Source organism: Ziziphus jujuba, chromosome 10 (genome assembly GCF_031755915.1).
Source record: "Ziziphus jujuba cultivar Dongzao chromosome 10, ASM3175591v1".
Classification (NCBI taxonomy): Eukaryota; Viridiplantae; Streptophyta; class Magnoliopsida; order Rosales; family Rhamnaceae; genus Ziziphus; species Ziziphus jujuba.
The window spans coordinates 9,712,995-9,740,935 of record NC_083388.1 but is presented as its reverse complement, the minus strand read 5'-3'; the positions used below and the strand labels follow the sequence as shown (position 1 = coordinate 9,740,935).

The window sequence follows — 27,941 nt, the reverse complement described above, 5'->3', positions numbered from 1 at the left end:
ACTGGTTAGTATAGGACCGATAGATTGACCACTGTATTTAAATTATTGTAATAATTTTTTATTAGTTAATTTAATAATTATTGTTTAAAATGTTTATTTTGATAATTCAACATGATCATAGATGATTATTCTCGTTTTGGAATTCAAGACCTTAAGCTAAAATTTCCTCTCAATTTGAAAAAAAAAAAATATATATATATATATATATAGTTTAAATTATTTTAATAATTATTTATTAGTTAATTTATTAATTATTATTATCTAAAATGAAAAGCACTGATTTAGCATGAAGATTTGGATATTTTTTTTCTGTTCCATATTTTTACCTCACTTACATAAATTATAGTAATTTTAGATTATCATTTATTAACCAAATGATAAGTATTAATATATTATTGGTTGATGTCTTTATATAATACAAATATGAATAAGTAAATTTTTAAATAAATAAATAAATAAACTAATTAAATATTATCACAAAATCTATTATATTATTTAATAAATAAAATTTTAATTAGTATTTTAGTAATTCTAGTATTATTATTATTAAAGAAAATAAAAATCCTCCTATCCAATTTAAAATATGTCCAAATATATATAATTATGAAAATTTGATACGGAAAGAACTTCATAAAGATTTTGTACCGAAAATTTCTTATGTGTTTTATATATAGAATAACGGTAGAAATACCAACTAGTCTATAAAATATTATAATTCTATACTTTTTCTAAATAATAATGCATCATTTAATATTTTTTATATTTAAAAAAAATATATAAATAGATAGAGAAAGACCCATAAAATTTATGTGTGGTGTAGTAGTAATTATTGTTAGTAGTTGATTGAATTTTTTAAAGTTAATTGATTTTTTTTCTTAGATCCCATCATAAATTGCTTGTGAAATTCTTATCTTATTAAACATGTAGATTTTTATGTATATTTTTTTCTTAAAAAGATACTACTAGGCAATTTTAATTAAGAATTTAAAATTCTTATATTAATTTATGTAATTTCAAAGAAAATAAATATAGTAATTAACATGTACACAAATTATAAGTTTATATATTAATTACAAATACATATTTAGTAATTTAGAACACCACAACAAGAAATATTGTTTTTTTTTTTTTTTTTCTTTTCTCGTGGAAAGAATCCCATTAGGAATGTGCTTGCATGGCACTATTTGTAAGGCACCAAAAGTTTGAAATCGGCTCATGATTGATCCGAATTTTATTCATTCGAATTTAACTTGTAAAAAATATAAGTCATCTCGAACAAAATGTGTAAGTTGAATAATACGTAAGCCAATTTAAGTAACAGACGAGTAACTCAAATTTACATTTTTATACATATTTATAAAATAATTTTATTAATTTAATCACATAAAATATTTATAATATTAGTTTAATAATATACCATGCTTATAATATATAATATTAATTTAAGAATATACAATGCTTATAGTATATAAGTTATGTTACAATTATTTAAAAAAAAAACTAATGGTGTGCATAAATAATTTTATGATGAAAAAAAAATTAAGAAATTAAATGTTTATTATTTTTTTGATTTTTATATTAAAATGAGCCACCAAACTAAGACAAAGCCTAAGTTTTTTTATGGATAAGATGAGTTAATCTTTAACAATAAATTTTATAATTTTACAAGTTTAACAATTTTAAAAACTATAGGAGCTGAGTTTGAAAATTGTAATATTTCATCTCAACTCCACTAATTAATAGCTTTAATAGTTTGGATGCTCTTTCATTAGTTATTTATATATAATAACGTAAAATTCATCAAAATTGTTTTCTAAATGATATGTTAATATTGAATAATTTACTTTTTTTTAATTTGCTTATATATACATATGTAATTTAATAATATATTAATATATGTATTTGGTATATTGAAAAAACAGATATGTTTTTTGCTAAATATTTCGGTGTTTATAACCTGATTTATTTATGAGTAAGTTCGGTAGGGATAAATAAGTCACTTTCATCATATTGTTGTCAAGATTATTTTAGGATGACACTTTGAGCATCACGTGGCTGTAGTTTAGTGGTAAGAATTCCACGTTGTGGCCGTGGAGACCTGGGCTCGAATCCCAGCAGCCACATTAGGTTTTCACTTCGGTGTTTTTTGGTTGGTCCAGGTTTGAAGCCCATGAATATTTTCGTGCTGAAAATCTCTTTCAAAACCAATTTTTAGGTCCAATTCCGGGATTTTTTTCCTTTTAAGAATTTGAACCGACTAATTTTTTATTTTATTTTATTTATTCATTTTTCTCATTTTGATCCTTATTATGATGTATTATTTCTATTTTTTCATGGACGAAATCCGCTCGTTGCTTTTATCAAATAAATGAGATGATTTCTGAGCCAAAAAATAAAACAATAATCCAAATAAATAAATAAATAAACCAACTCGACAATTGACAAAAAATCTTTAATTTTCTCTTTTCCTTTTTTTTTTTTCCTCATTTTTTTTTGTTTGGGAAAATAGGTAATTAAATACCATCTTAGTTATTGTGCAAGGCATGTATCATAGATGAGATTTCATACAAATTAACCTGAACTGAAGGATTTTCCCACTGAACAAGTTCTTTGATACCCTCTTCAATCTCTCTTGTTTCTGTTATTAAACTACTCATGCAAAATCCAAGAGCACTTAAGCTTAAAACCATCTGGCTTTTAAGCTCCTCTTCATCCTCAACACCATGGATTTTATCGACAACTCCTTGTGAATTCTCAAGAAAAGAATTCACAACCTTGTCAATCCCTTCCTTATTAGCCAAACCATTTGTCTTACTTGATTTTCCCAATTCAACATCGTAGGATATTTTTCTCTTTCCAAGCTCCTTCTCAAGAAAACTCACTGATTTTATTGCAACAACCTCTCGAAAACACTTTATTGAAGGACTAACCACTTCCTTGAAATGTTCAAGATCAGCATCCACTAAATGCGCAATTTTCTTCCGAGAAGCTTGCGAGTCCTCTTGAAGAAGCTCCACAGCATAACCACTAAAAAGCAGTAGATCCACTATCTTTGACAATGACTTGAAGAGCTTACCATAGCAAGCACTATTAAAAGGCAAAAACCAAAAGTTGGGTTCCACCTCAGCTTCTCCAATGAACTTGCTGAGCTCATTAACACACTCTCGCAGCTTTTTCTGCTTCTCTCCCAAGCAATCTTTGCTAGCCTGAAGACTCACCGAGTCAATGCAATCCTGCAATGTCTCAAGGCATTTAGAGAGTTGAATCTTTGCAAGAGTAGAAGATCTTGTAGGCTGAAGAGCAAGATCCACCACAATTGAACAAGATAATCCAATAAAGGTTTCGACAATTCGAACTATGGCGAATTCACTTGGAGGGCCAAAGTTCTTTCTCCCCAAGATCAATATAGCTCCAATGACAGCAGAGATAGCACCAGCCTGACCATACAACCGGCTACGCTGAAGAAAACTCGTGAAGACGAACCAAGGAAGAAGAGATAGGAATCTTATAGGAAAAAACCTTTCAAAAACGAAACAACCTAGAACTCCATAAACGGTTCCTAAGACCGTTCCATGTGCTTTAACATTTGCTACTCTGAATGTTGCTTCTCTTGATGCTGCAAGGCTTATAGCAACAGGTAGTCCTGCCCAATAACCATTTTCTCTGCTGTATAATGACCCAAATAGCACTGCAAACCCAACAGAAAGAGAGCATTTGAACGCCGGCATAAGCCTTTGGCTTTTCACTTTCAAGCCCAAAGCAGACCATATTGATGATTTGGAAGTGCTATTGTGCTTAGAAAAATCAATTAGTTTTCCATTATTGGGGATCAAATTATCCTGTACACTAGTACAAGATGCTTTGGTGGATAGTAATTTACTTTGCAAGACTTTGGTACAGAAAAGGAAGAAAAATGGAGGTAAATCCCGATGAGTTAGTGGCCTAGTTTTAAGTGTTTGAGGGAATTTCATATCTTCAGCCAATGATTCAGGAACCGTAGTCGATGAATCACAGGGAAAGATTGTGCCCACGTTCATGTTCTTCTCTAGCCTTACTAGTCCATCTTTGAGCTCCTCATCTATCATTGTAACCGGAAATGTGTGGTTATTGTTCAAAGCCATCTCCATACCCCTTAGAGGTATTTCTACATCTTGCATTCTGTTTTTCGAGTTCGTGTACCGGGACTGCTTCAGAAACTTCAATGGAAGTCTCTCCCACTGCATGCTTTCCTGTAAAAATTGAGTCATGCACCGAAAAAACAAAAGGCAAGAAAAACCTCGTTAATTACTATTTATTAGTTTACTCATGGCAAAAATTAAGGAAAAGAAATACTATTTGTCACTTTCTCACGTTAATAATCATCATTATTAGGATCTATATACTATGTGATAATTTAATTGACTCTTCAAATTAAAATTTTTTACACTTTTCTATATAAATTTTTTATTTTTAAAACTCAAAACATAATAAAAAAACTAATTAATAATTATCATTTCTATAATGGGTATCAATGATAATGGCATATAGTAAAGAAAAATCTATTTGTTGTTGTTGATAATAATCCAGAATAGAATTTATATGCTAATTGACAAGATAACTATATATATATATATATATATAAAGTTTCCTTTCTCATATTATAATTTTAAAATAAAAATAATATATAATTAAATGTTATTAATTAATAATTATCATATTGATAATGAAATCATTGGTGATTAGTGATCCTTACTGCTGATAATAAATAGTAATATAATACAGCAAAACTCTTTATTTATTTATTATGAACATCTATCGTAAAACTCAAAAATATGAAGCATTGATTACTTGCATGGACAAAGAATAATATTTGGAAGTCGCTTACTTGGTACTTTTTGACACCTTGCAGAAATTTGTTTCCGGAAGAAGCCACTAACTTTGCTTGATAGATGGATGCACGTGCGGATGTGTTGTCCTCTGCACAAAATGCCTTCACAAGGAGCTTTAGCCTCTCTGAATCGTTCTCTACGAGGAGCTCGCAGTTGTGTTTCACCTGGCAGATGTTATAAAATGTTAAATCTCCGTACTATGACATTAATTAGTATTTTAATTAATTTCGTGTACGATGACATTAATTAATATATTAATTAAATAGTGAACATCTAACGTGCTACCCCCCTCCACACACACACACACCCCACTAGCTAGCACTACTCTGCTTTGTATGGCTTTCTTGCATAGGCTAATCCCTTCTTTTCCATACGGGGGAGACATTGTACGTCCAAGTGCACCTTCCACCACCTTTGAAAATATAAAATATGTATATTTTACATATTCTTTGCGAAAAATATTATTTGTTTTTACTGTATCTACGTGACAGTTTAATTATATTTTAAAACAAAATTAAATCTAGTTAGTAAATGAAATTGTTTTAGTAGATAAACCACTGTCATTTAAGTGACAAAAATAAACAAATATATTTGCATTAATATTAGCCACACGATGTGGACCCCTGTTTATTTAACTCTCTTATGCATGCGTTAAGAACCGTTAAAAGATCTCCAGATATTAATTTAAACTACCCATGATATATATATATATATATAAGTGTGAACATATAAACAACTTATAATAAGATCATATACTTAATTGGGAAAACACCAAATTTAAGCGCAGGGATTTGGGTTGGTGAGATTCATGTATTCTTAAACGTAAAGTCTATGTTTTAAGTACATGTTTAAATATATATTTAACTTGAATATTGGAAGCGAAACATAAATGCATATGTTGGGGGGAAAAAAAAAAGTTTAATGAGTTAAATATTTAATTTACCTCCTGAGAGGCCAGTCGAGGGATTGGAACCAGCAAGGCCAAGACACAAGCCAATATCCCAACGGCCGTACTGGCAGCAACATGTAAAGTGTGCATCACAGCATCAGTGTGGACGCCATTGATAAATGCTAGCACATACACTACTACAATCTGTCCCAAAGCTATTCGTTTAGCAACCAAGTGCGTTCTCTCCGGCATCGCCACCACAAATGAACCCAGCGCCACCGCAGTAGCTGTGGTGCTGCTGGACAACCGAGCCGGTCCGATCAACCAAAGGCTCAACATGGCGGGGCCGAGGCTCTGGACTGTGGCGTAAAGCGCAAGCCAGCAGCCCCGCAATGTGTCGCCGAGCGTCGCATCAGTGATGACGAGAATGACGGTGACGTAGGAAAATGCTGGGAAAGCCACTTGTCGTCGGAGAGAGGCCGGCCCATAAAGGGTGGTAAAGCCCACTAAGGTGCAGGCGAGGGCGGAACGGAAGGCCGAGGCCAGGCAGGTCCGCCACAGCGCTCTGGCTGGGCTGGAGTGCTCGAAGATGGAGGCCATTTTTATCGTGGAAAATGAGATTGAAGTTGGTTTGTGGATTATCGGAATACAGTACTAAGTGCAGCGGGTAGAGGTGGGAGTTATATAGAAGAAGGAAAATTCAGAAGTCAGTGGGGATTGAAAACACGTGGAAGACTCTCTCTCTCTCTAGTGGGAGCTGCGTATATATGTTATTTTTATGGGCTGGTAAATTATATAATGTGTGGTTTAGCTGCTCCTTTCGGTGACTAAAACAAAGTAATAATGATGATGACCCGTGAATATTCTTATATTCACAGCCAATAAATAAAAAAAGATGATAGTCGGTGGTATCAATATAAGTGCTTTAAATTAGGTAATGTCTCAGCTTATAAGGTTAAAGCCAGTTTTCACCTTAATTAAGTTTTGCAAAGTTTTTAACTACTAACTAATTACTACTATAAATGAGATGTATTTTTGTTTTTGGCAGGCCGAGTAAGATCCATCTTGTCCCATTTTGATTATCTTTGTTTATTAAAATTTATGTTTTAATAGCTGAGTGAAATAATATCATCTCATTTAAAATATTATTAGAAAGTGATTGAAAAAAAAAAAAAACCAAATTAAAAGAGATGAAAAATGCCTATGTATAAACACCACTGGTTTAAAGAAAAATAAAAAGAAAAAATGCAACAAAACATCCCCATCCTTTTTTTGTTTTTTTTTGTTTTTCTCTTATGGACTTCTTAATTCCTTGGCTTTTCCGAGGAAAAATTAAATTTTCTACATTGTATGTTTAAATTTTCACTTTTTACTATTAAATGTATCTAGAAAAATATCATACATGCATGGTTTTTGAACCAAGTGTTAGATACAAGTATAAAATCTTGTTGAACTCGACATGTGACATACATTACTAGCTTGTTACAAAAAATTTTTAATAAGCACTTATCATATATATTACTAATTTATTAATCAAGCCAAAAATAATAATAATAATAATAATAATAACAACAACTAAGATAAGTCTCTTCAATTTGCAATATCTTGTGTGCGGTCATCGAATTGGACAAGCCGCCTATACCTTTTGACAAGGTAAGGGTTGGACCGATGTACATGGAGAAAGATGCAAAGTGTTCCAATAACCTGAACAAGTTGAAGTCAGTATAGGATAAGGTTAATATTCGATCACTTAGCCTTTAATAGTATAGCCATGTGTTTTAACTTTTTCTTTACACTTAATTAATGTATTGCAGCTGCGCAGAGGACAAGATAACGAGGTCAAACTTTCATGCATGTCTTCCTTCCTAATAAAATAATCCACATAGTGGAAAACAGTAAAATACCAATTTTCCAAACTTTTTCCAATATTTTTCCCTCCTTACTGAAATATGATATATAATAAATATGAAATAATTAGCTTTTGATCCATTTCATTACCTTCAAAATGGAAGAAACTAAATTTGACCCGTCGGCATTAATGCAATGCTCGAGCATTGCATGCAGCTTTGGACAGGCTATAACTATACGGTGGTGCTAGTTTTCAAGCTAACTTTGATACTACTAAATACAATTTTTTGTTGGACATAAGCATTTTATCTAATATATATATATATATATATATACACTTTAGTCGATATATCAAATTGTCAAGCCAACTCCAAAAAAGGCCTATGGACTTAAATGGAGCTGAAACAGGTAGTTTGTCGTCCAATTTGAAGAAAATTGGGCAAATGTCGAAGGCAATATAGGAAAGATAAACATAGTGAGTCATACAAATTATAATTAAATGAGTCACATAAATTATATATATATAATTAAAAAGAAAGTAAAGTGGGGTTTCCATAGATTTCCACCAAAAAATTGGGAGTCCTAATTCTTCAGAAAAGAAAAAAAGAAAAATAAATTGTGCGTCTTGAGGAGGTGAAAGGTCAAGTACGGGAGATTATTCTTATATCAAATAAAATAGTTGAAGAAAAAAGCTAGTTAAAAAGCAAATGAATGCTTTGAGCTTTCTTCATCTCATCTCATTTAGTACGGAAAAAAAAAGGAAAAAAACAAGAAAAAAACAAAAAGAAGAGCATGGCATTTTTTACTTTTTGTGGGTGTCCTAATTTGCTTATGTAGTTGAATGAGCTCAATACCATTTCTTCAATGGAATTAGACGGGCAATGTTCAGTTTGTGAAGGCTGACGTCAAAAGTGGAGACTCAACTAAAACCGATTTAATGAAGAAATATCAATGAAGGAGCCATCGCGTGGCCACACAATGTGGGATCCTATGTAAGAAAGTAACATCCGTTTGTCCGGATACTAGAATATATTGCTCGATATCTAGTGGTGCTTATATCAATTTTTTTTTTTTTTTTCTTGGACCGTTAGTGGTGCTTATATCTAACTAATTATGTATATTTTATATTACGCTTTTAAGTAATACTATGGATATTTTGCCCAATAAAAAGTTAATACTAGGGGTATAAAATATATGTAAACAATGTTTATTAGGCTAATTAATTCTTGGTTGTATATTGCTCGTAAATTTAATTATAATGAGTTGCCTACAATTGCTGAGGCTCTATGTATGTTGAATTGTTGATAGAATCATCGATTGTTAATTTTTAGTCACCCAACATGTAAAAAGGGAGGAAAATCAATGTGTACTTTCCGTTTGTTTTTGTTTTTTGTTTTTTTTTTTAACACATTTATTATCAAATTTGCAGAAAATTAAGATATTAATAATATGCATAAAATATAGATACGTGTATATACGAGAAATGATTCATGTACCATGGATTTGACAAACCTTTTTAACAAATCATCCTTCTCTTTTTTAATATATATATATATATATATATATATATATATTACTTGAATCGTGAATAGATGCTTCTATTTAGTAAAACAATTATTAAAATTAATTGGTTTTAGAAGGTAAAATTCAATTAAATTAAAATAGATTTAAACTGTTAAATGAACTCTTAGAATTATTTGTTGAAAACTTTTCTTAAATGTTTTTTGTACAACAGGCCTCATTCAACAATACAACTATATATTTAATTAAGAGGGTCGCTTCCATGTACCAAGTTTTTAATCAATGCTTATAACAAAATGGATAAAAGATAAAAAAAAAAAAAAAAAAAGAGGTCAAAATTAATTATAGATTTAAAATTTTTAATTTTCCATTTTTTATCTACCATTGGATAAACCATTTCAATGTTTATATGATCATTATCATAAATATTGGTAAAAAAAAAAAAAAAAAAAACCGTTACACAAGGAACTACCTAAATTAGTATATGTACATGCATGAGGAAGGAAAAGTAACATTGACCTCTTAAGATTTGCTACAATTACACATAGATTTCAGCAAACGTGTGTTTATTTATTTATTTATTACTATTTATCTTTCCTGTCAGTCTAGTGAAAAATAATGATCAAAGAGTATCATAATAGACAAATATGAGAAATATTCCATGTATTAGTTAGATTTGGCGAATCATTCTAATCATTAATGAAGTTAATTCAACAACATCTAATAACTATTTAATTAAAAAAAAACATTAATTCGTTATTAAATTAAACATGTTAAATATTTTGGATGATTTGTCAAAAATATTTGTGAAATTTATATGTATTTTCTTTTATCAACTGTTAAATTGTTTTAAAAATTTAAATTTAAACATACATTGACGGTAGTGATTTAGATTCACCTAATATGGTCATCCTTTAGTAATAAAATATGCTATAAGTCTAAATACCACTTTGCATTAGCTTACATAAGCTGTCGTATCTATTCGGAATCCGAAAGGTCATCACCATATAAATGTTTGTAATCTTAAATACTTTTTGTTTAATAAAAAGTAGCCATGATGTAACTACTATTAATTAATTGGATCTTGTTGCATGCTTCCTTTTATGGTTAAACGCTTCCTTTTATCATTATTATTATAATTATTTCATGTTTTGGGTACATTTAAAAATTAAATATATGATATGTACCTAATGCCAGTTTCCAAAATAGTTAGTGGAAACAAGTGCGGTTTGCCAATTGAAGAGTACCGACGAGAAAGAAATGAAGATGACGCCGTACGTATTCCTGATGTGAGAAGAAATTTTCCAAAGAAAAAATGAAAACTGTATGAAGCTTGAGAGACGTCCACAAGTATTGTAGATTTTTCCGTGAAACTTAAAACGAAATGTTATAGGGCTGATTGAATTGCCGATCCCTTTTTCTTCGTTATTAGAAGATATCCAGATTTTAAATTATATATATAAGGGTACGGTATTAAATTATATATATATATATATATATATATAAAGATATAACGTGGACAGTTTCTAATTTGTGAGTATTGATGATGATTTTTTTAATATTTTTTCTGTAAATTAATATTAATAATGATTTTTTTTTCAAAAATCATCATTAATATTTATAGTCTAAATAATTAAATCAAATATAATGTTATAAAATATTGACATAAAAAATAAAATGTTATAAAAGCCTTTCTCAATAAATATATATCACATAATACATGCACACACAAATCTGCCATACAATTATTACCCAAAAAAAAAAAAAGAAAAAAAAAACTGCCAAACAATAATCGTAATGATTGATAAATTAATTTATCTATAATTAGTTATATTTTATTTTCCTATGAATGACTACTTTAATTTATAATTATCTATGAATAATGGAACTTTTTTCCCCCCATTTATCACAAAGTTTCCATGCCATACTAGTAGTCTCGTACTTTACCCCTTTTTTTTTTTTTTTTTTTTTTTTTTTTTTCTATTCCTTCTCTCTATTAACTAGAAGGAAGCTACAGTTAATATATATTAAATTTTTTTTTTTATTATACGGGGAGGTCAAAAGATTTAAATCTGGAATCATTATTTAAAAAAAAAAAAAAAAGAGTTCTACCTTTCATTAAAAAAAGAAAAAGACAATAGCCTTGCTGTTAAACAGTGCGTGAAGGGACGTAATTAGGCCTTTGTTTTTTTTTTTTTTTTGATTGATATGCCAAGCCCTCCATCTGAATCTGATGAAATAAATACCACTTAATCGTATTTGATTTATACTCATCAGTCATTAAATCTACTAATTAAAACAAAGTATTTGGCCAAAATAAAATAGTTAGATTTCTAATTTATTTATCTTTTTAAATCCTTTAACCTTTAATTTCACTTGCAAAAAGATAAAACAAAAAGCCAAAAACTTTAATTTCAACTCACAACTTGCTTTGTGCAAACAAGATTTAGAAGAGTCAATAAATTAATCATATTGGTATATAAATTAATTGTATTGCTATTATTTTGACTCTAATTATTTTACTATCTTTATATATGACTTTTCTTTATCTTTTATTAGAGAAATTTGTCGGTACAATGTGTACCAGGGTAGAATTCACGTTGGCATACATAACCAATAAAAATATGCTGTATATACTATCATATCCTAATCATTTTAAAAAGTCTATATCAACTTTTTTTATATTATAAACGCTATTTACTCTCAGTTATTTCTTTTATTTATTTATTTATTTTTCTCCTCTTTTATTTATGTTTCACTCAGCGGCCTTTTTTGTTATTTTTTTTCTCCTCTTCCATTTATGTTTCACATAGAATCCTCTGTTCTTAGATCTTCATGTTATTCCCTCCATATTTGATCTTTTATCGTCCACACCAATTGTTAGTAGTATCTCAAGATCATTCTAGGCAACATTTTAATGTCTTCTACTTAGGGTTTTCAAATTCTGCCCTTTCTCATTGATATTCCAATCTCTTTCTCTCTTGCTCTCAATCGCTCGCTTTTTTTTTTTTTTTTTTTTTTTTTTTTTTTTTTTGACTTTGACAAGCTAGCCCATCTCTTCCAAATGGGACTTTGTTTCTCCAAATAGTCCAAATTTCAAGACATCCCAATCTTATCCTCTCTGATTCACCATCTCATCGATTCCAAGATTTAACCAAGAGAACCCAAGAATCGTTCAATCTAACCCCATCGATGCCAAGACCATCAAGGCTCAAATAGAGAGTTCCCTCTTCTCCAAAAAGGGATTAAAAAAAAAAAAAAGTCCACCCTTCTCAAAATTTATAATTTTGCCACGGTTAAAAAAATCTAAATACTATTTATACTCCTCAAATACAACACTTCTTGCCCTCTATCTTTGGGCTAATAGACCTCCGCTCCATATCTATTGAATTAGCTCTGCCAAGAAGACTACTGCTTATACAAACAGACATCAAGCTGTCCTCTATTTACACCAAGCTGTCCTCTATTTACACCCTCAATAAAGAACTGGGAAGGGGCCAATTTGGGATCACCTATTTTTATACAGCGAAAGAAGGAAGCTTGTGACGAACAAGGAAGTTGAGGATGTCAAGAGAGAAATTCAGATAAGATGATCTAAAATGGTGGGTGAATGGAAATCTTTGGTTTTTTGGAACAAATGATGAACCGAAGCGAAATGAAGGAGGAAGAGGAGAAAAAGAAATAAAATAAAAAAGGTAATAGAAAGTAAATGACGTTAATTATATGAAGGAAGCTTATGTAGATTTTTTAAAATGATTAAGATATAATAATATAATATGGCATTTTTTTATTGGTCATGTGCACCATCCTGGATTCCACCTTGGTACACATTGTGTACAAAAAAATTTCTCTTTTTATTAATGGGAGTTTACTATGACTTTTAATAATTTCTATAATGAGATCTTGCTCCGATAATTTTCGGCGCATATATATGAAAGGAACTAATCCAAGTGGGATGCCCAAGAAAAAAAGAACAAGGAGAAGAATCAATGAGGCTCTCGAATCTTAAAAAAAATTAAGAATAGATATTATTGGAACAAAATCCCTCACAGCTAAGAAACTCAAAAAAAAAATCCACCATACAATTTTTTATTTATTTTTATTTTTTAAAGAAATTTACTATAAAGTCTAAATGGCTACTTCATTAATTGTCAATTAATTTTGGAATGGTGTTACTTAACGAAATAAAAATAATCAATTTATGATTGACAAAGAGATTGATGAATTTATCTATTTTCTTTTTATTAAAGCCATTATTTTTATGGCAAAGGTTCTCCCACCTCACAATCTCAAAAATTTAAAAATAATAATAATAAATAATATGTATTGATTGGTAGATAGATTTTAAAGAACTTCCTTCATTTTTGTGACAATTCATAGGAGACAGGAGGAGGATCCCCAAGAACTTTGAGATTCCAAATAGATTTTGGGAAATTTTAAGAAAGAACTTTTAAACTAGGTAGAAGTGAAGGAAGAAATACGAGAATAAGGAATTGGAAGAAAGAAGCCAGGAAGAGATCATAGGAAGTAGAGAAGATCAAAAGGTCTATTGAGAAAGGGCAAGCATCAACCTCTCATAAAGATTTTCAATTGGTTGAGGAGGTGGGTAGAATTATGCCCCCCTAGCCATTGAAATTGATTTCTTGGAATTGCAGGGGAATAGGAGGTAGTGATAACCTAAATGTTTTACAAAGCTTGGTTAAGAGACATAACTCTCACTGTCTCCTGCTAATGGAAACTAAGGCCTTAAGGACAAAAATGACAAAAGTTTATATGCTACTGGACTTTAATAATTTTGAAATAGTAGAAGCTAAAGGCTTGGCTGGGGGATTGGAGTTAATGTGGAAAAAAGAGATCAATTTAGAAATCACTAGACCACAGACCATATTATTAGTGGAGTATTTAAAAAGGATAACAAAGAGGAGATATAGCAGTTGTTTAGTTGTCATGGCACTCCATATTGAAAGGAGAAAACAGATTTCTAAGGCCAGTTTCATATTGTAATTTTCCTTGGCTTGTTATTAGTGATCTGAATGAGATCATTGATGAATCCGAAAAATTTAGAGGTAGAAATTGGTGGATAAAACACTTTTTCTCAAAGAATTTTGTTTAGAATGTAGGGGCCATAGACCTTTGATACTTAAGGAAGATATTTACCTTGGAAAAGAAACACAAAGGAATGTCTGGACAAAGGTCTAGTCAATTAGGGGCGTGTTTGTTTCACCGGATTGGACAGGATTGTGTCCCAATCCGGTGTTTGGAAGGAACAAATGAAGGAGCAGATAAGTTAGCCGCTACAGTGAAATAATCCCCCGAGAGGGGGATTAAGCTAACCCGTCCTTCCCCCTGGGTCAAATTTCTGTCCGGAGCTCATCGAAGGCGTTGGTGGTGTCTCTCGCGTGCCTCTGCCCAGATCAAGCTCTGTGTTCTTCTTCTTGAATCTGTGAGTTTGCCTTCTTCTTTCTCTTCTCATTGTTTCTCCCAGTCTGTACTAATAGATATGGAATATATATGTATACCTGTTTCTCCCAGTCTGTACTAATAGTTACAAGAGAAAGCAGAACAGTTTGCATAAAAGAACCAAGTTGAATTCCAATCCAGAGACCCTCTCCTCTAAGCTGAAACCAGAAACCCAAAATGGCAGCAACTGGTATCCCACAAAGATAAAACGCGCTGAGATTGATATAAGCCCCTATATGCTGCCAACCACATCCTCTAGCCACCCCTGAATTTATTAACATAAAACAGTTAATAGAACCTTGAAAACTAAAGCTTTATGTTGTTAAACAGAAATAGAAAATTCATTTTTGATTGAAAAAGTGTGTGGAGAGATTTTTAACCTGAAAGGACCCCTTGTAAGCTGTCGAAAATAGCATTGAGACAAACCAGAGGAGCCATTTTGGTCACGTAATCCACGACTTCCTTTTCGTTGCTAAAAGTGTAGCCGAAAATTCTGCGGGTGAAGAAGAGGGTTGTGCTAACTATACTTGTTTCTGCCACTGCAAGAAACATCACTGCACATGTAGCAATTCGAGCAGCTTGTGGGTTTCCAGCTCCTAATTCATTTGAAACTCTTGTGCTATAAAAAACCACAAACAAAAACACACAAATTGGCTAAAATTACTTTCTTTTTTTCTTTTTTTAACAGGATAAACGCATTATACATATATATATATATATATATATATATATATATCTGTGTTTGAGCATATGCATACCTTGCTGCAGCACCAAGCCCAAATGGAATTGTATAGAGAGTCGAAATGGTATTGAGACTGTTCAAAGACAACTAAGAACTATCACATTTGCATCTAGTTATTTGTATAGAGATCAAGTTGAAGAGGTTATGAAATCTGGATTAATTTTTAACATCATCCATTAAGCTTAACATACAGAAAGAACGGAGGTTTCAAGCTGTGGATTTGGTAAAAGGCCAGAAAGCAGAACAAAGTTACAGGAAAACAGACCAAAAACAGAGAAAAAATAGCAGTGTAAGTTTGAAGTCCAAGTTTCTTATATTCCTCTGCTCCATAAGCTTGCCCACACAGAGTTTCCAGTGCACTAGCCATTCCTACCTGTAATTTTTAAACCATTCAAGAATTATAAAATCTAGTTAGTTATTCATTGAAGATAAAGATGAATTCCATTTTTATTAATTATTGTATACTGTATATATATATATAATCTTATGTTTTCATTCATGTTCAATCAATGTAACCTTAATAAAAAAAATAACAAACAGAGAAAATAAATTAAGCAAATTAAAAATAACAAATTTGTGGATGTATACAAATTTGTGGATGTATACAACAAATTTTGTATATTTTGCATGTATATATAAATATATAAATATATAAATGTACAACTTTAATTAGATGTAATAATTTTTTTTTTAATATAAATTTAACTTTTAAAATTTTTATTTTTTTAAATTAAAAATATAATTACAAAATAGTCCTATCTAGTCCGATTTGGCACCAAACATGGTACAATTAGTCCATCATTCAGTCTGGAACTATGCCAAACATAGTACTGTACTAATTATCCTGTCCGATCCTATCCGATCCTGTCCGATCCGGACCTATCCGGCGTACCAAACGCCCCCTAGGAGTGCTTATCTTTACACAGTGAGGAAAAAATTTGTCATTTACCTATGGAACAATTGGATCATTCTCCTCTACTACTTAGCACCCATGGGGAAAAACCAAGGCAAAGACGACTGTTTAAATTCCTTAAAACTTGGATAAGTGACAACTCAAGCCTAGAGATTGTAAAGAAAGCCTGGGAGGTTGAACCGACGAATGGGATGGAGACACACAGAATTATAAGGAGATAGAAGAATACAGCTTCAACCTCAAAATTTGAAATAAATCTCATTTTGGCTGTGTTCAAGAGAAGATACAACTTCTAGAAAAAGAATTAGGAGATATCCAATTTGGAAAGCTTGAAGATAGAGCAAAGCAAGCTATCATTGAAAAGGACCTAAGAAAACAAAGAGCAAGGCTGGAAAGCATATGGAGGCAAAAGTCAAAAGAGATATAGTTGATAGAAAGGGACCATAACACCCAGCTTTTTCATACAAATACCCTAATTCGAAGGAGGAGAAATAGAATAGGCTACATAAAGAAAGGATATAAGTGGCTACAAAATATGGAACAAGATAGCCAGTATTTTGAAGAGGGTTTTAATAAGTTATTCACCACCTCTAATCATGTTTTTTTAGAGAGATTGAAGAGCTGGGAAAAGGGTATGTCAACGAAGAGGAGAATTCTAAGCTCATAGCAATCCTAACGGTGGAAGAGATAAGAAAATTGTCTGGGACCTTCATCCTATGAAAGCCCTTGAGACAGATGGTTTTCTATGGGTGTTCTACAAAACCTACTGAGATACAGTAAAAGACCAAGTTATAAGAATGATACAGGAGTGCTTAAGAACTAAGACAATTACAAGAGGAGTCAATAATATCTTGCTGGTTCTCATTCTGAAGTCAAAAAATTTCATAGACTTCAATAAGTTCTGTCCTATTAGTCTTCGTAACTTTACCTATAAGATTATCGCAAAAATTATTACTTCAAAGCTCAGACCGCTGCTGCCCATATTAATATCACCAAACCAAGGAGCCTTAGTTAAGGGGAGATGGATTGCAGAAAATACAATGGTAACACAAGAGGTGACTCACAAAGGAAAAATGGCCTGATGACGATTAAAATAGACATGAAAAAAAGCCTATAACAGATTTGAATGGGCATTCATTACCAAGGTGTTGAAGATGTGGTGATTCTTAAAGGATTTTAAAAGCATGATTTTCGGTTGTATAAGCTCAGTGGAATTCGACATCCTCATTGCCAGCAGAATGGAATCAATTAGGCCTAAGAGAGGGATTCGTCAAGGAGACCCCTTTACCCATTCATTTTCATCTTTTATTCAAAATTTTTTTTTTAGGCTTATGGATAGTAATGCCAATATTCAGGGGATCAAAAGCCACAGAGGAGTGCCCACAATTTCACACCTTCTTTATGCTAATGACATCTTAGTTGCATGTCGGGCCAACATTCAAAATGTGAAGGAGATAGACAAAGTCCTAATATTATATAGCGTATAGCTTGGCCAACTACCAAGTATAAAAAAATCCCAAATCCTATTCTCAAAAAACACCCTAGGGTTGACCAAGAAACTAACAAAGGAAAGGCTAGGGTTCAAGGAATTGAAAGCTCGTTCCATCTACCCAAGGAATTCTCTAATCTTTAAGAGAAATAAATATAAATAATTCAGCAGACTAAAGGAAAGATTACTTCTATCAAAAGTAGGTAAGGCCACATTGATCAGATCAGTAGCTTAGTGTCACGGGCCTAACTTTTCCAACACTCCCGTGCGGCACTTAGCACCTCCCTTTCTAAGTAAGCCTTGCTCACAAGCTAACACAATGCGGAAGCTAAGAGTAAGAGAGTAGGAAGTAGGAGAGTTTGAGAGAATGTGGAGAATACTTGTATTGCTAGAATACTTGGATTCTTTGATATTCTTGGATGTATTACAAATGAGAGTCCAACCCCTTTATATAGAGGGCTTGGCATGTAGGAAAGTTCTAGATATGTACATATGTCACCTATCTAGTTAGGGTTCTAGATTATTCTAGGGTTATGTACAAGATATTTACATGGAGTATTCTAGAGAGATTCCAATCTATATTAGTCTAGGTTTCTCTTGAATCTTCTAGAATATTCCGGGCTTCTCTTGATTCTTCATGGAGAGTGTAGAGTCTTCCGGTTAAACCTCAAGGGTTTTACTCCTTTTGCACGGGACGTGACACTCTCCCCCACCTAAACTCGCGACGCCCTCGTCGCGCCTTCCTCCTTGCCCGCTGAATGTGATCTTTGAGTTGCCGTTGTGTATCTTCGTGCTCCCCACTTACTTCACCATCCGGCAGGTCCTTCCCCTTCACCAAGTAGTTGGTGTAATTGGGCATGCCTCTATGTTGACCGACTCGATCCGCAGGTGTGGCTTCCACATTCTTGTCGGGTGAAGTCGCTATCTCCATAGGTGCCCTTCTTGACTTGCCTTCCTTTGGGGCTCCCTTGCCCCCTTTCCCTATAATGGGAAGTGACCTCTCATAGGGTCCTATCACCCCCTCGTGCCTCTTGTGTGGTTGGGGTAGTGGTTTGGCTAAGGTCCCTCCCTTAGCCTCCACATGTTTCCTCTTGTTGTCTCCACAACTTGAGGCCAACGCACACAAACACCCTTGGTCCAACTCCTTTGGCACATCTTGTACCTTAGGAGATGTCTTGGCATGGCTTTGGGCATCCTCACTAGGCTTTTGGGCAGCAACCAAGTTGATTTGGTCCTCCCTCTCGACTTGCAGTGCCGACAAAACCTTGGTCTCCCGCTTGCTAGCTCGTTCTGTAGGCACCATGCACGTCGTTCCCCCATCCATGATGCATAACTTGTTTGCAAATGGGAGTGGGAAAGCCTTTACTTGGTTGAAGAAGTCCATACCAAGGACAACCTTGTAGTCATCCATGGACACCACCGTTAGGTTCAATTTGCCATCCCAGTCTCCGATGGTGGTTTTCACGCCTTTAGCAACTCCTTGGAGCGGCTTTGCATCCGAATTCACCGCCTTTACGGAGCCCCTTTCTATGGTTGCCTCGATCCCAAGCCTTTGTGCCTCCTCCACCGATAGGAAGTTATGTAAGGCACCCGTGTCCACCAACGCCTTGGTGGGCACTCCATTGAGTTTTGCCTCCACAAACATTAGGCCACCCCTCTTTGTCTCCTTAGGAGTAGCCTTGATAGCATTCAACAATTGTAAGGAACTTATACTAGCTCCTTCCTCTTGCTTCTCCTCGTATTGGGTAGTCATGGCATTCAAAGCCTTCCTCTTCGGACAATCCCTTACCCAATGCGGTCCATCGCATAAGAAACAAGAGTTTTTAGGTTTGGAAGCATCCTTACCTTCTCTAGGCGGCTTCCATTTTGAGCTTTTTGGCTTATGTGCACTTTCTTCCCTTTCATCCTCTTTGGATCTACTAGGCTCTCCCCCACCTTTTCCATGGTTGTCTTTCCATTCCTTTGGCTTTGGAGAATCTCTTTGGTTGGAGTAGTCGATGAAGCCTTCGGCATATGCAATGGCACTAGCCAAATCTTGTACTCCACGCCTCTTCAACTCCGTCTTGGCCAAAAGTTGTAGTCCATCCATGAAGTAGAAAAGGGAGTCTTTATCCGATAGGTCCGGGATCTCCAACACCAAGTTGGTGAACTCCTTGATGTATTCCCGAATATGGCCTACTTGCTTGAGTCGTCGAAGGCGACTCCTTGCCTCATCTTCGGCATTCTCCGGATAGAATTGCCTTTTGAGATCCTTTTTAAAGTCATCAAAAGTATGAAAAGTGCACGTACCTCGCTCGATGTCGCTATGCCTCCTTCTCCACCATAACATTGCCGTGTCGCTAAGGTAGAGAGTGGCAGTCCTAATCTTTGAAGCATCGTCCACAATGCCCATTGCTTCAAAGTATTGCTCCAAGCCCCAAAGGAAATTCTCGAGCTCCCTCGCATTCCTTGCCCCAGAGTAGGACTTGGGCTTTGGTACATCGATTCGTGGCCCCTCGCGGATGGTGGTTGTCCCCGACGCCACCGCCCTCTTGCAAAGAGCCCAATCACCCCGCATATCATCCATTTGGGTGCGGATGGCATCCAATTCTCTCTCCAACATGGCACGAAGGTCTGCTACCTCCCCCATGCATTGGTCGCGTGTCGCACGGAGCTCCCTCCTTAAGGCATCGTCTAGTCCGTTGAGTAACCCCCTCACGGCTTGATTGATGGCAATGTCCTCCGACTCTAGCCCATCTAGGCGACTCTCCAGCGCCTCAAACCGTTCTTGTACTCGGGATGCATGCTCCTCCAAGCGCAACTCTACGCCGGTCATCACATCCTTGGACTTGGACTTATGCCTCTGCTTCCTCGCATTGGGGTTGCGTTGCTCTTCACGACCTCGCACCTCGGTAGCTCCCTCCACATTGATGGTAACCTCCGAGCTAGCCATCTTGCCTACTTCCACGTTACACCAACGATATGCTTGAGCAGCAATTGGCTCTGATACCAACTGTCACGGGCCTAACTTTTCCAACACTCCCGTGCGGCACTTAGCACCTCCCTTGCTAAGTAAGCCTTGCTCACAAGCTAACACAATGCGGAAGCTAAGAGTAAGAGAGTAGGAAGTAGGAGAGTTTGAGAGAATGTGGAGAATACTTGTATTGCTAGAATACTTGGATTCTTTGATATTCTTGGATGTATTACAAATGAGAGTCCAACCCCTTTATATAGAGGGCTTGGCATGTAGGAAAGTTCTAGATATGTACACATGTCACCTATCTAGTTAGGGTTCTAGATTATTCTAGGGTTATGTACAAGATATTTACATGGAGTATTCTAGAGAGATTCCAATCTATATTAGTCTAGGTTTCTCTTGAATCTTCTAGAATATTCCGGGCTTCTCTTGATTCTTCATGGAGAGTGTAGAGTCTTCCGGTTAAACCTCAAGGGTTTTACTCCTTTTGCACGGGACGTGACATTAGGCTGTCCCAGTCTGCATTATGTCGACTTTCAAAATCCTACATGCTATCTGCAATGAATTGGGTGCTATCGTTTGGAGGTTTTGGTGGGAAGCAAAGGCAGAAAAGGGGTCATTTTCTAGCTCTTAAGGACTGAGGAAGCATCTGCAAGCCTAAGGCTCATGACGGTTTGAGGTTCACGAAATTCAAAAGCATCATTAAAATGTTTCTGATGAAACTTGGATGGAAGCTAGCCAAAGGAGAAGACTGCCTTTGGACACTGCTCATGAGAGCCAAATATTTGAACAACAAGTCGTTTTTTGGATGCAGGTATAAGATGAAGATTCCTTTGCACGACAAAGTATTCTCAATTCAAAAGAAGTCATCAAGAGGGGTTTTTGCTACAAAATTGGCAGTGGATGGTCTGTGAACCCATGGAGAGATTTATGGGTCTTTGATATCATTGGAAAAACTCATAAGATTAAAGGAGCAGATGAAACCCAAGATAGAAAAGTGGCTGACCTTCTAGATTGAGATGAAACAAAGTTGCTAGAGTTATGCGATCCAAAGAAAGTAGAGGCTATTAATAAAGTTAATACGCACAGGTTCATCCTAAAAGAGCTACTTTGGACAAACAACAATGGATTATTCTCTGTCAAAAGCTGTCACAAAATCTTAACCCCTACCGTTGATTCTTGAGAAAGCCTTTGGAAGGAAATTGGGTAGCAAACCTCCATGAGAGGCAAAAATGTTCTTATGGAGACTTGCCTCTGAAGTGCTACCTTTAAAGGCATCATTATATCAGAGAACAGGGAAGAGACACTCATGTTGCCCCTTTGTGGTTTTGACAGTGAAACATTCAACAGTAAATGGGGTTTGAAGTTAGACTCAAAGGCGACAAGTAATGCTCTAGAGTTGGTAAGATGTTGTCTGACTCCCTGTCCTCAATTATGCTTGAAGCTAGGAGGAAAAACCTTTACTTCCTTGCTGCTTGCATCTTTCCTTTATATGGTCTGGAAAATGCGAAACGATAAAATCTTCGAGGACAAGAGATCTATTGCATATGCCATGGTAAGATGGGAAAATATGGTCGAGGAATATGCATTAGTGTTGACGACGCCGCCACCCCTGCATCAACACTAATGCAGCTTGCATACCATGCAAATCAATGATAGCTTTGATAGCCAGGAATGATAAAAAAAAGGATAGATTCTTCTTCTAGCAGCTAAACCTATGAATCCTATGAGAGCCGATTTTGCAAAACTCAAAGCCATTGAGTGGGCTGCTAATCTAGGAAGAATGCGGATTGGTTGTGTGACACGCAGTCTGTGGTTAACTAGCTTAAAGACAACTCAGAACCTTGTGAATGGGGGACTTGGGAGACAGTTGTTTCCCTTAAAGCCAAACTGAAGAACAATAACTGGAAAATTCTAGGACCCCAAGAGAAGCAAACCTTTGTGCTGACTTGGCAGCCAAGTCAGCCATCAAGGATAACAAAGTGCTGTTTTGTTCGGATGTTAATTTTTGTTCATGTCCTGCTAATAATTTGGCTCAAATGATCTTAAAGGAAATTGAGGCATGTAACCTGGGGTAAACTTTTTTCTGGTTCCCCTTCCTTTCCTTTGGTGCTTAATGCAGTCTTCACTACCCAAAAAAGCAAAAAAGAAAAAAAATAAAAAAATAAAAAAAAAAAATAAAAAGACAAAAACAGGCAATCAAAATTCATAGTACATATGATAACTACATCTAAGTTTCGCTAGGGATTTGATTCCCCATTGCACCTGGGGATTTGATTCCCCATTGCACCCACCAAAAAAAAAAAAAAAAAAAAAAAAAGAGAGAGGGTTTTACACGTTATACAAGCGATAATCAAATTTGAATATCAACTCCTCTGTTTCAAAAAATAAAAATAAAAAAATATCATAAACTCAAACATATATATTATAATATTAAACATATTATGTGCGGTACATATATAATTGGGAAAAAGTTCCTGATCAACAGCAACTTCCATAATACAAAAACGTATGCTAAAAAACATGGCCTTGCCTTATAAACGAAAAGATGGGCGGTTTTCAGGGTCGTACATTCCAGCAATAAAAGCTATGAAAACCCATAACATAAGGATGCTTATTATGGCAGTTCTCAACACCTGGTCACAGTTATCATTCAGGTCAGCCCCAGACTCATAACCTGGATTAAGCAGGAGAGAATTTTCACCCTCGCCAAATCTTGCAGGGGAATCTTTCTCGGCGATTCCACTTGCAGGAAACTGCTGCATATGATAGAGGCTACTGTCTGAGCATTGTCTGCATGTGCATTTGCCACCAAGATATAATGGGATTGCTTGAAGGTACTCAGAGAGAACCTTCTGGTACATCTGCCCTTCAATTTTCAACTTTTTCCGAGTCACAGGCTTTAGTACCTGGAGAGAACAAAGTTACGTTAGGTGCATTAGAGAAGTACCTAAACCTTTAACGGCAACTAAAGAACAAAGTCAGAAAATCATAAGAACCTATAACAGAACTGTAAGGTCTCACAGCAAAAGACCTCTAAAGCAAGAAAAAACTAACATCCAAACTGGAAGTATGAGAAAGCTTACCTGGATAAGGGTCTGAGCAATAACACGAAGAACCGGAGGAAGCCTAATAACAAACAGATAACCAAGACGGTTTGGAAAGTGATCTTGCAGAAGAGAAGAACAGGTTCTTATAATTTGCATGGGAACTTTCAGTGGAGATAAACCTTCACAGTCCACTAATACTGTAATTTGAGGATTCTCTGGATTGACTAAATGCGAGACACCGTGCTCCACATGAGATACTGCAGTAGCAATCATTTATTTCTATTAGATCATCACATGTAAAATTGATCTAATGGTTAAGATATTGCTGATTCAAATGAATTCCACATTATGCACCTGAAGATAAAGGATAGAAGGTAACTTGCAAACTTGATAGAACCAGATGCAATTACTCAAAACACAGTAATAAATGTTCTGAAGGTAGCCATAATGGTAAGCTATCAATAATAATTGTAGACTACCGTAATTTCCTAAAATTTTAGAAAGTTCTTCTCTTCAACCTAATTTGATATCATAGAAAAGTTGGTCATTTGACTTGTGCTAATAAACATAGCTTGTACTTATCTGCACATCTTTCTGACCATGCACAGTAGAAGGTCTACACCTTGGATGAAAAATAGAAGGATCTAATTTATAAAAAAAATATAAAAAAGAAAAGGCTAGTTAAGAAATTTCAAGTGAACAGTTACACATTTTAACCAAGAGTCAGCAAGCCAGAAATCCCTATGAATGTATGTTTGGTAACCCATAAATCGAATAAAGGGACCAAAAACACATACTAACTGCTTGAGCGAAACGAGGCCTATCAGGAGGTAGCAAGCTGCTACAAGCTAGCCCAAGCCGAACTACAAGACAAGGTCGTTCTTTCATGTCACATCCATGCCAGAAGACCATGTTTGACCACATCTCAAGCTCCTGTAGCGAGAGAATTCTGTAAGTCTCCCTCCAACGAATTGTCTTCTTAATGGAAGATAAGAAGGAGGTAAAGTCACTGTTTGCAGCAGCATAGAATCTACAGAGTTCATCCTCATCAATTCTGCATAAACACTAGTATGTCATGGTCCGCTGCAACAAGACAAGCCAAGAATCCCAACATAAATATGCTAACTTTTAAACATGAAGGGAAAGCCAGAAGGTTACAACAAGGTTTTGTCTTCAAGAAAAATATAATAACATTGAAATGTTGGCATATAAGAAGTTTCCACATGGAAAGAATGGAAATGCGATCATTATCCATTATGTATAATTAAGTCTTTTACTGAATTATCTTATATCAATATGAAGACTAGATGATGGAAACAGATACAGACACAAGTAGAAGCTTCCACTTTTCAAACATTAACATAAATCATGAGCATCATGCATTAGGTCATTGAGAGCTAAACTTGTCTAAGAACACATGCAAAAAGCATTCGCTTCAGAATTTTTTCTTTTTCCCATGACTATGGATTTGCAAGTTGTAAACAATAATAATGTTGGTGGACATTATTGCCTGCATGGCTTAAATTTTTCTTTGTTACTCATTCTCAAATCACCTTTCTGGCAAACTAATCCCTTGCTTTTCCAACTCTTTATGAAGTTGTATCAACCAAGTTTCAGATGCTAGAATTGGTGGAGATTCATTAGAAACCCTGCAAATCACAGGAGAGGTGTAAAAGCAGTTCAAAAGAAAACATAGGATAGAGTTCACTTCAGCAACCAGATTAAAATTGTAAACAATTTTTATGAAGCTTTTTTAACCATTTATAAGGTAAAAAAAATAAAAAAATAAAAAAATTTGCAACTAAAGAAAAATTATTATTATTATTATTATTTTTCCTGTGATAGAAAGCATGAAAATATCTTTTAATTCTTCCAGTATAGATGCTGAAATAAAGCAGGAAACAATTTGATTTTTCCTAAGAAAAATATAACTCAATTAACAAATTGTTTCCTAAGAAAAATATGACTCAAGTATCAATGTTAATCATTTATATTTATTAGAAGCGTCAATCTTCTAATTTACCCTGTGTCTGAAGCAGTTTGTACAGAGGATTCCTCTGATTGTACTTCTGAACATGCATTAGAATCAGTGGCACCACCAGACAATCTATTTTCAGCCTCTGGTTGATCAGAAAAAGCCGTTGCAATTGAAAGAACTAGTAATGGCCTCGAAAATGTCTGGTCATGCAAATATTAATACCATCATATCACGTAGAAATTTAGACAATAGTAGAGAGGTAAATACACCAATAGTCAATCATAACACATTTATACCACCATCAAAGTAATTCAAATCTTATTTAGAAAGCTAAAATATTTTTCAAGAACAAACCTGTATGCCTTTGATCAAACTCCTAAAGGGAGTAAATCTTTGAATCCACTTGAACGGTGGATAGCATAGAACTTGCAAAGCCTGAACACTCTGCCATGCAAATGGACACTTAGCTCTTGAGATCCTGCGAACCGTTTCAAGAGCAGCAACTTTAAGTACAAATAATGCTACATGGCCAACTGCATCTCTTCCAATTCTACCATGGCTTAGGGAAGCTATGTGTCTAAAAGGGTGCCGTGAGGCAGATTTAGCTAAAGGAGCAATCGAACATCTTTTAGATAACTTGTTCTTAGTGATCACACTATCCGTTTCAGTCTTAGTGCTAAACCCAGTACTAGGCAACGAGTCTTCCATCAGCGATAGTTGCAAAGAGCTGACGATCTCAGATAAATGGTGTGCTGTGGAATAAATTTAGGACAATAATTGTTTAACGCTTCCCAAATGGTTGGAGCTTTCGGGTCGATTTTAAGAAACTACTGCAACTATAAGAGAAAGAAAGTGCACAGAATGCCTTGTATGGTAAACATCCAGCTGAGCTTGTATGGATGGATTTCAACCCTGCAGATAACAGTAGATTTCAGTAAATACGCTTCCCATAAAAAATTACATAAAGGGGTATAATATAAGTGCTCAAATTGTCAAGACCAAATATCATTAGCAAAGTATAATATAACTTATTTATTCATTCGGTTCTTTTAATTTTTCTTTTTCCCTGGTTTTGGGGACCAAAAATTTGCTTGCTTCGTTTAAAAGCTGAAGTCGTTTTAAATATTCACTTTTACAAGCAGAAAAAAGTTATTTGAGAAATGCTGACAAATCACTTAGCATTAGTAATAAAAGACCCGATTAGAGCAGTATGAAAACTGTGCAAATACAATTCAAGCATCAATATTTACTGGAAACTACCATACACCCCTTCCCCCCCCCCCCCCCCCCCCCCCCCCCCAAAAAAAAAAAAAGAACTGTTGAAAACAAAACCCAAATACAAAGCTAATTTTCTGATTACAAAGTTCACAAAGAAGGAAAAAAAAAGAAAAAAAAAAAATTTCATCTAATCCATTTTCCATAATCTTAAAGCCAAATATTCAACCGCAACATCTAAGACCATGAATTACAGCTGAAAAACAAATCAAAACCAAAATTCTCACCAACTCAAAAATCTTGTAGAAGTTTCTCGATCCCAAACCTCAAAAGCAGAAAACAACGAGGAATAAACGACGTAGGTTTCCGTACATCGGCCACTTAGCAATTATCGAGGAAGTGATCACAAGCTTCTGAATTAGTCTGAGTCGTTTTGTAGAGAAAGAATTCACAGTGCGTCAATTTCTATTAAGTTTTATTGTTTGCCATCAACATCGCCAACAGGAAGAAAAAGGAACGAAGGTAAATGTGGTGGGGCAGTTGGGCCCCAACATGTGACTCTCAACGGTATTACAGCTTGCTTGATTTGACACGTGTGCGGTGTTAAATTCCTTACGAATAATTTGATGGTGTTCGCGAATCAGCACATCACGGATCTATACATAGTACGGCGAGAGATATATATTCCCACCGAATGGGCCTTGATTGGGGTTGGTTTCATTTTGGGCTCTAACCGATCCGTACGAGTACGAGAGACTGGAGAGTTGTCAAACATTGCCATTTTCTTGGTTGACCCGTTCAGGTTAAAAAATTGCTATCTGTCGTAGCTATGTTACTCATTATCAGTGGACTATCCAACAAAAATTTTTACACTTTGAATTGGGACCAAAAGGCCCAAATACAAAAAGTTTGACGTAGGCAAAGTGAAACGTTTGGGCCGGAAGAAGTCTTTGGAAAAAGCTGCCACGTGACAGAAAGAAACAGAAGCAAGACATGCAAGGGCTCCACGTGT

The 27,941-nt window shown here is 34.7% G+C and overlaps 3 protein-coding genes and 1 non-coding gene across 5 annotated transcripts; 1 reads left to right on the top strand and 3 right to left on the bottom strand.

Moving 5' to 3' along the window:
* Window positions 1-2,051: 2,051 nt before the first annotated feature.
* TRNAH-GUG (transfer RNA histidin (anticodon GUG)) lies at window positions 2,052-2,123 on the top strand. The gene has a single exon. It is a non-coding gene; the product is annotated as a tRNA-His (tRNA).
* Window positions 2,124-2,487: 364 nt separating this feature from the next.
* Window positions 2,488-6,393, bottom strand: LOC107411123 (uncharacterized). Its single transcript, XM_016018650.4, has 3 exons — window positions 5,812-6,393; window positions 4,865-5,032; window positions 2,488-4,229 (listed from the first exon to the last, which is right to left on the bottom strand). Exons 1-3 carry the CDS (start codon window positions 6,355-6,357, stop codon window positions 2,526-2,528), a joined length of 2,418 nt encoding a protein of 805 aa, XP_015874136.3. The 5' UTR covers window positions 6,358-6,393; the 3' UTR covers window positions 2,488-2,525.
* Window positions 6,394-14,400: 8,007 nt separating this feature from the next.
* LOC132799753 (protein DETOXIFICATION 13-like) lies at window positions 14,401-16,219 on the bottom strand. 2 transcript variants are annotated; one of them, XM_060812267.1, is made up of 3 exons: window positions 15,345-16,219; window positions 14,967-15,205; window positions 14,401-14,851 (listed from the first exon to the last, which is right to left on the bottom strand). In XM_060812267.1, the coding sequence occupies exons 2-3, from the start codon at window positions 15,136-15,138 to the stop codon at window positions 14,541-14,543; spliced, it is 483 nt and encodes a 160-aa protein (XP_060668250.1). In that variant the 5' UTR covers window positions 15,139-15,205; window positions 15,345-16,219; the 3' UTR covers window positions 14,401-14,540. The 2 variants fall into 2 exon arrangements, with proteins under 2 accessions (XP_060668250.1, XP_060668249.1); XM_060812266.1 differs by having other exon boundaries at window positions 14,967-16,219.
* A 6,869-nt stretch (window positions 16,220-23,088) lies between these two features.
* On the bottom strand, window positions 23,089-27,474 carry LOC107408865 (uncharacterized). Its single transcript, XM_048468075.2, has 7 exons — window positions 27,217-27,474; window positions 26,069-26,626; window positions 25,760-25,914; window positions 25,290-25,385; window positions 24,534-24,790; window positions 23,773-23,993; window positions 23,089-23,595 (listed from the first exon to the last, which is right to left on the bottom strand). The coding sequence occupies exons 2-7, from the start codon at window positions 26,420-26,422 to the stop codon at window positions 23,221-23,223; spliced, it is 1,458 nt and encodes a 485-aa protein (XP_048324032.2). The 5' UTR covers window positions 26,423-26,626; window positions 27,217-27,474; the 3' UTR covers window positions 23,089-23,220.
* Between the last annotated feature and the right edge of the window lie 467 nt (window positions 27,475-27,941).

Bases quoted from the DNA above. Each gene is read 5' to 3' on its own strand.
- LOC107411123 (XM_016018650.4), bottom strand. From the start codon at position 6,357: ATGGCCTCCATCTTCGAGCACTCCAGCCCAGCCAGAGCGCTGTGGCGG. The intron at 5,033-5,811 runs GTAAATTAAATA...AACATCTGCCAG, and splicing joins CTCGACTGGCCTCTCAGGAG to GTGAAACACAACTGCGAGCT. The intron at 4,230-4,864 runs GTAAGCGACTTC...CAATTTTTACAG, and splicing joins AAGGTGTCAAAAAGTACCAA to GAAAGCATGCAGTGGGAGAG.
- LOC132799753 (XM_060812266.1), bottom strand. From the start codon at position 15,138: ATGTTTCTTGCAGTGGCAGAAACAAGTATAGTTAGCACAACCCTCTTC. The intron at 14,852-14,966 runs GTTAAAAATCTC...TAATAAATTCAG, and splicing joins CTTACAAGGGGTCCTTTCAG to GGGTGGCTAGAGGATGTGGT.
- LOC107408865 (XM_048468075.2), bottom strand. From the start codon at position 26,422: ATGGAAGACTCGTTGCCTAGTACTGGGTTTAGCACTAAGACTGAAACG. The intron at 25,915-26,068 runs GTTTGTTCTTGA...TTGCATGACCAG, and splicing joins GTTTGATCAAAGGCATACAG to ACATTTTCGAGGCCATTACT. The intron at 25,386-25,759 runs GTAAATTAGAAG...TGTGATTTGCAG, and splicing joins CAAACTGCTTCAGACACAGG to GGTTTCTAATGAATCTCCAC.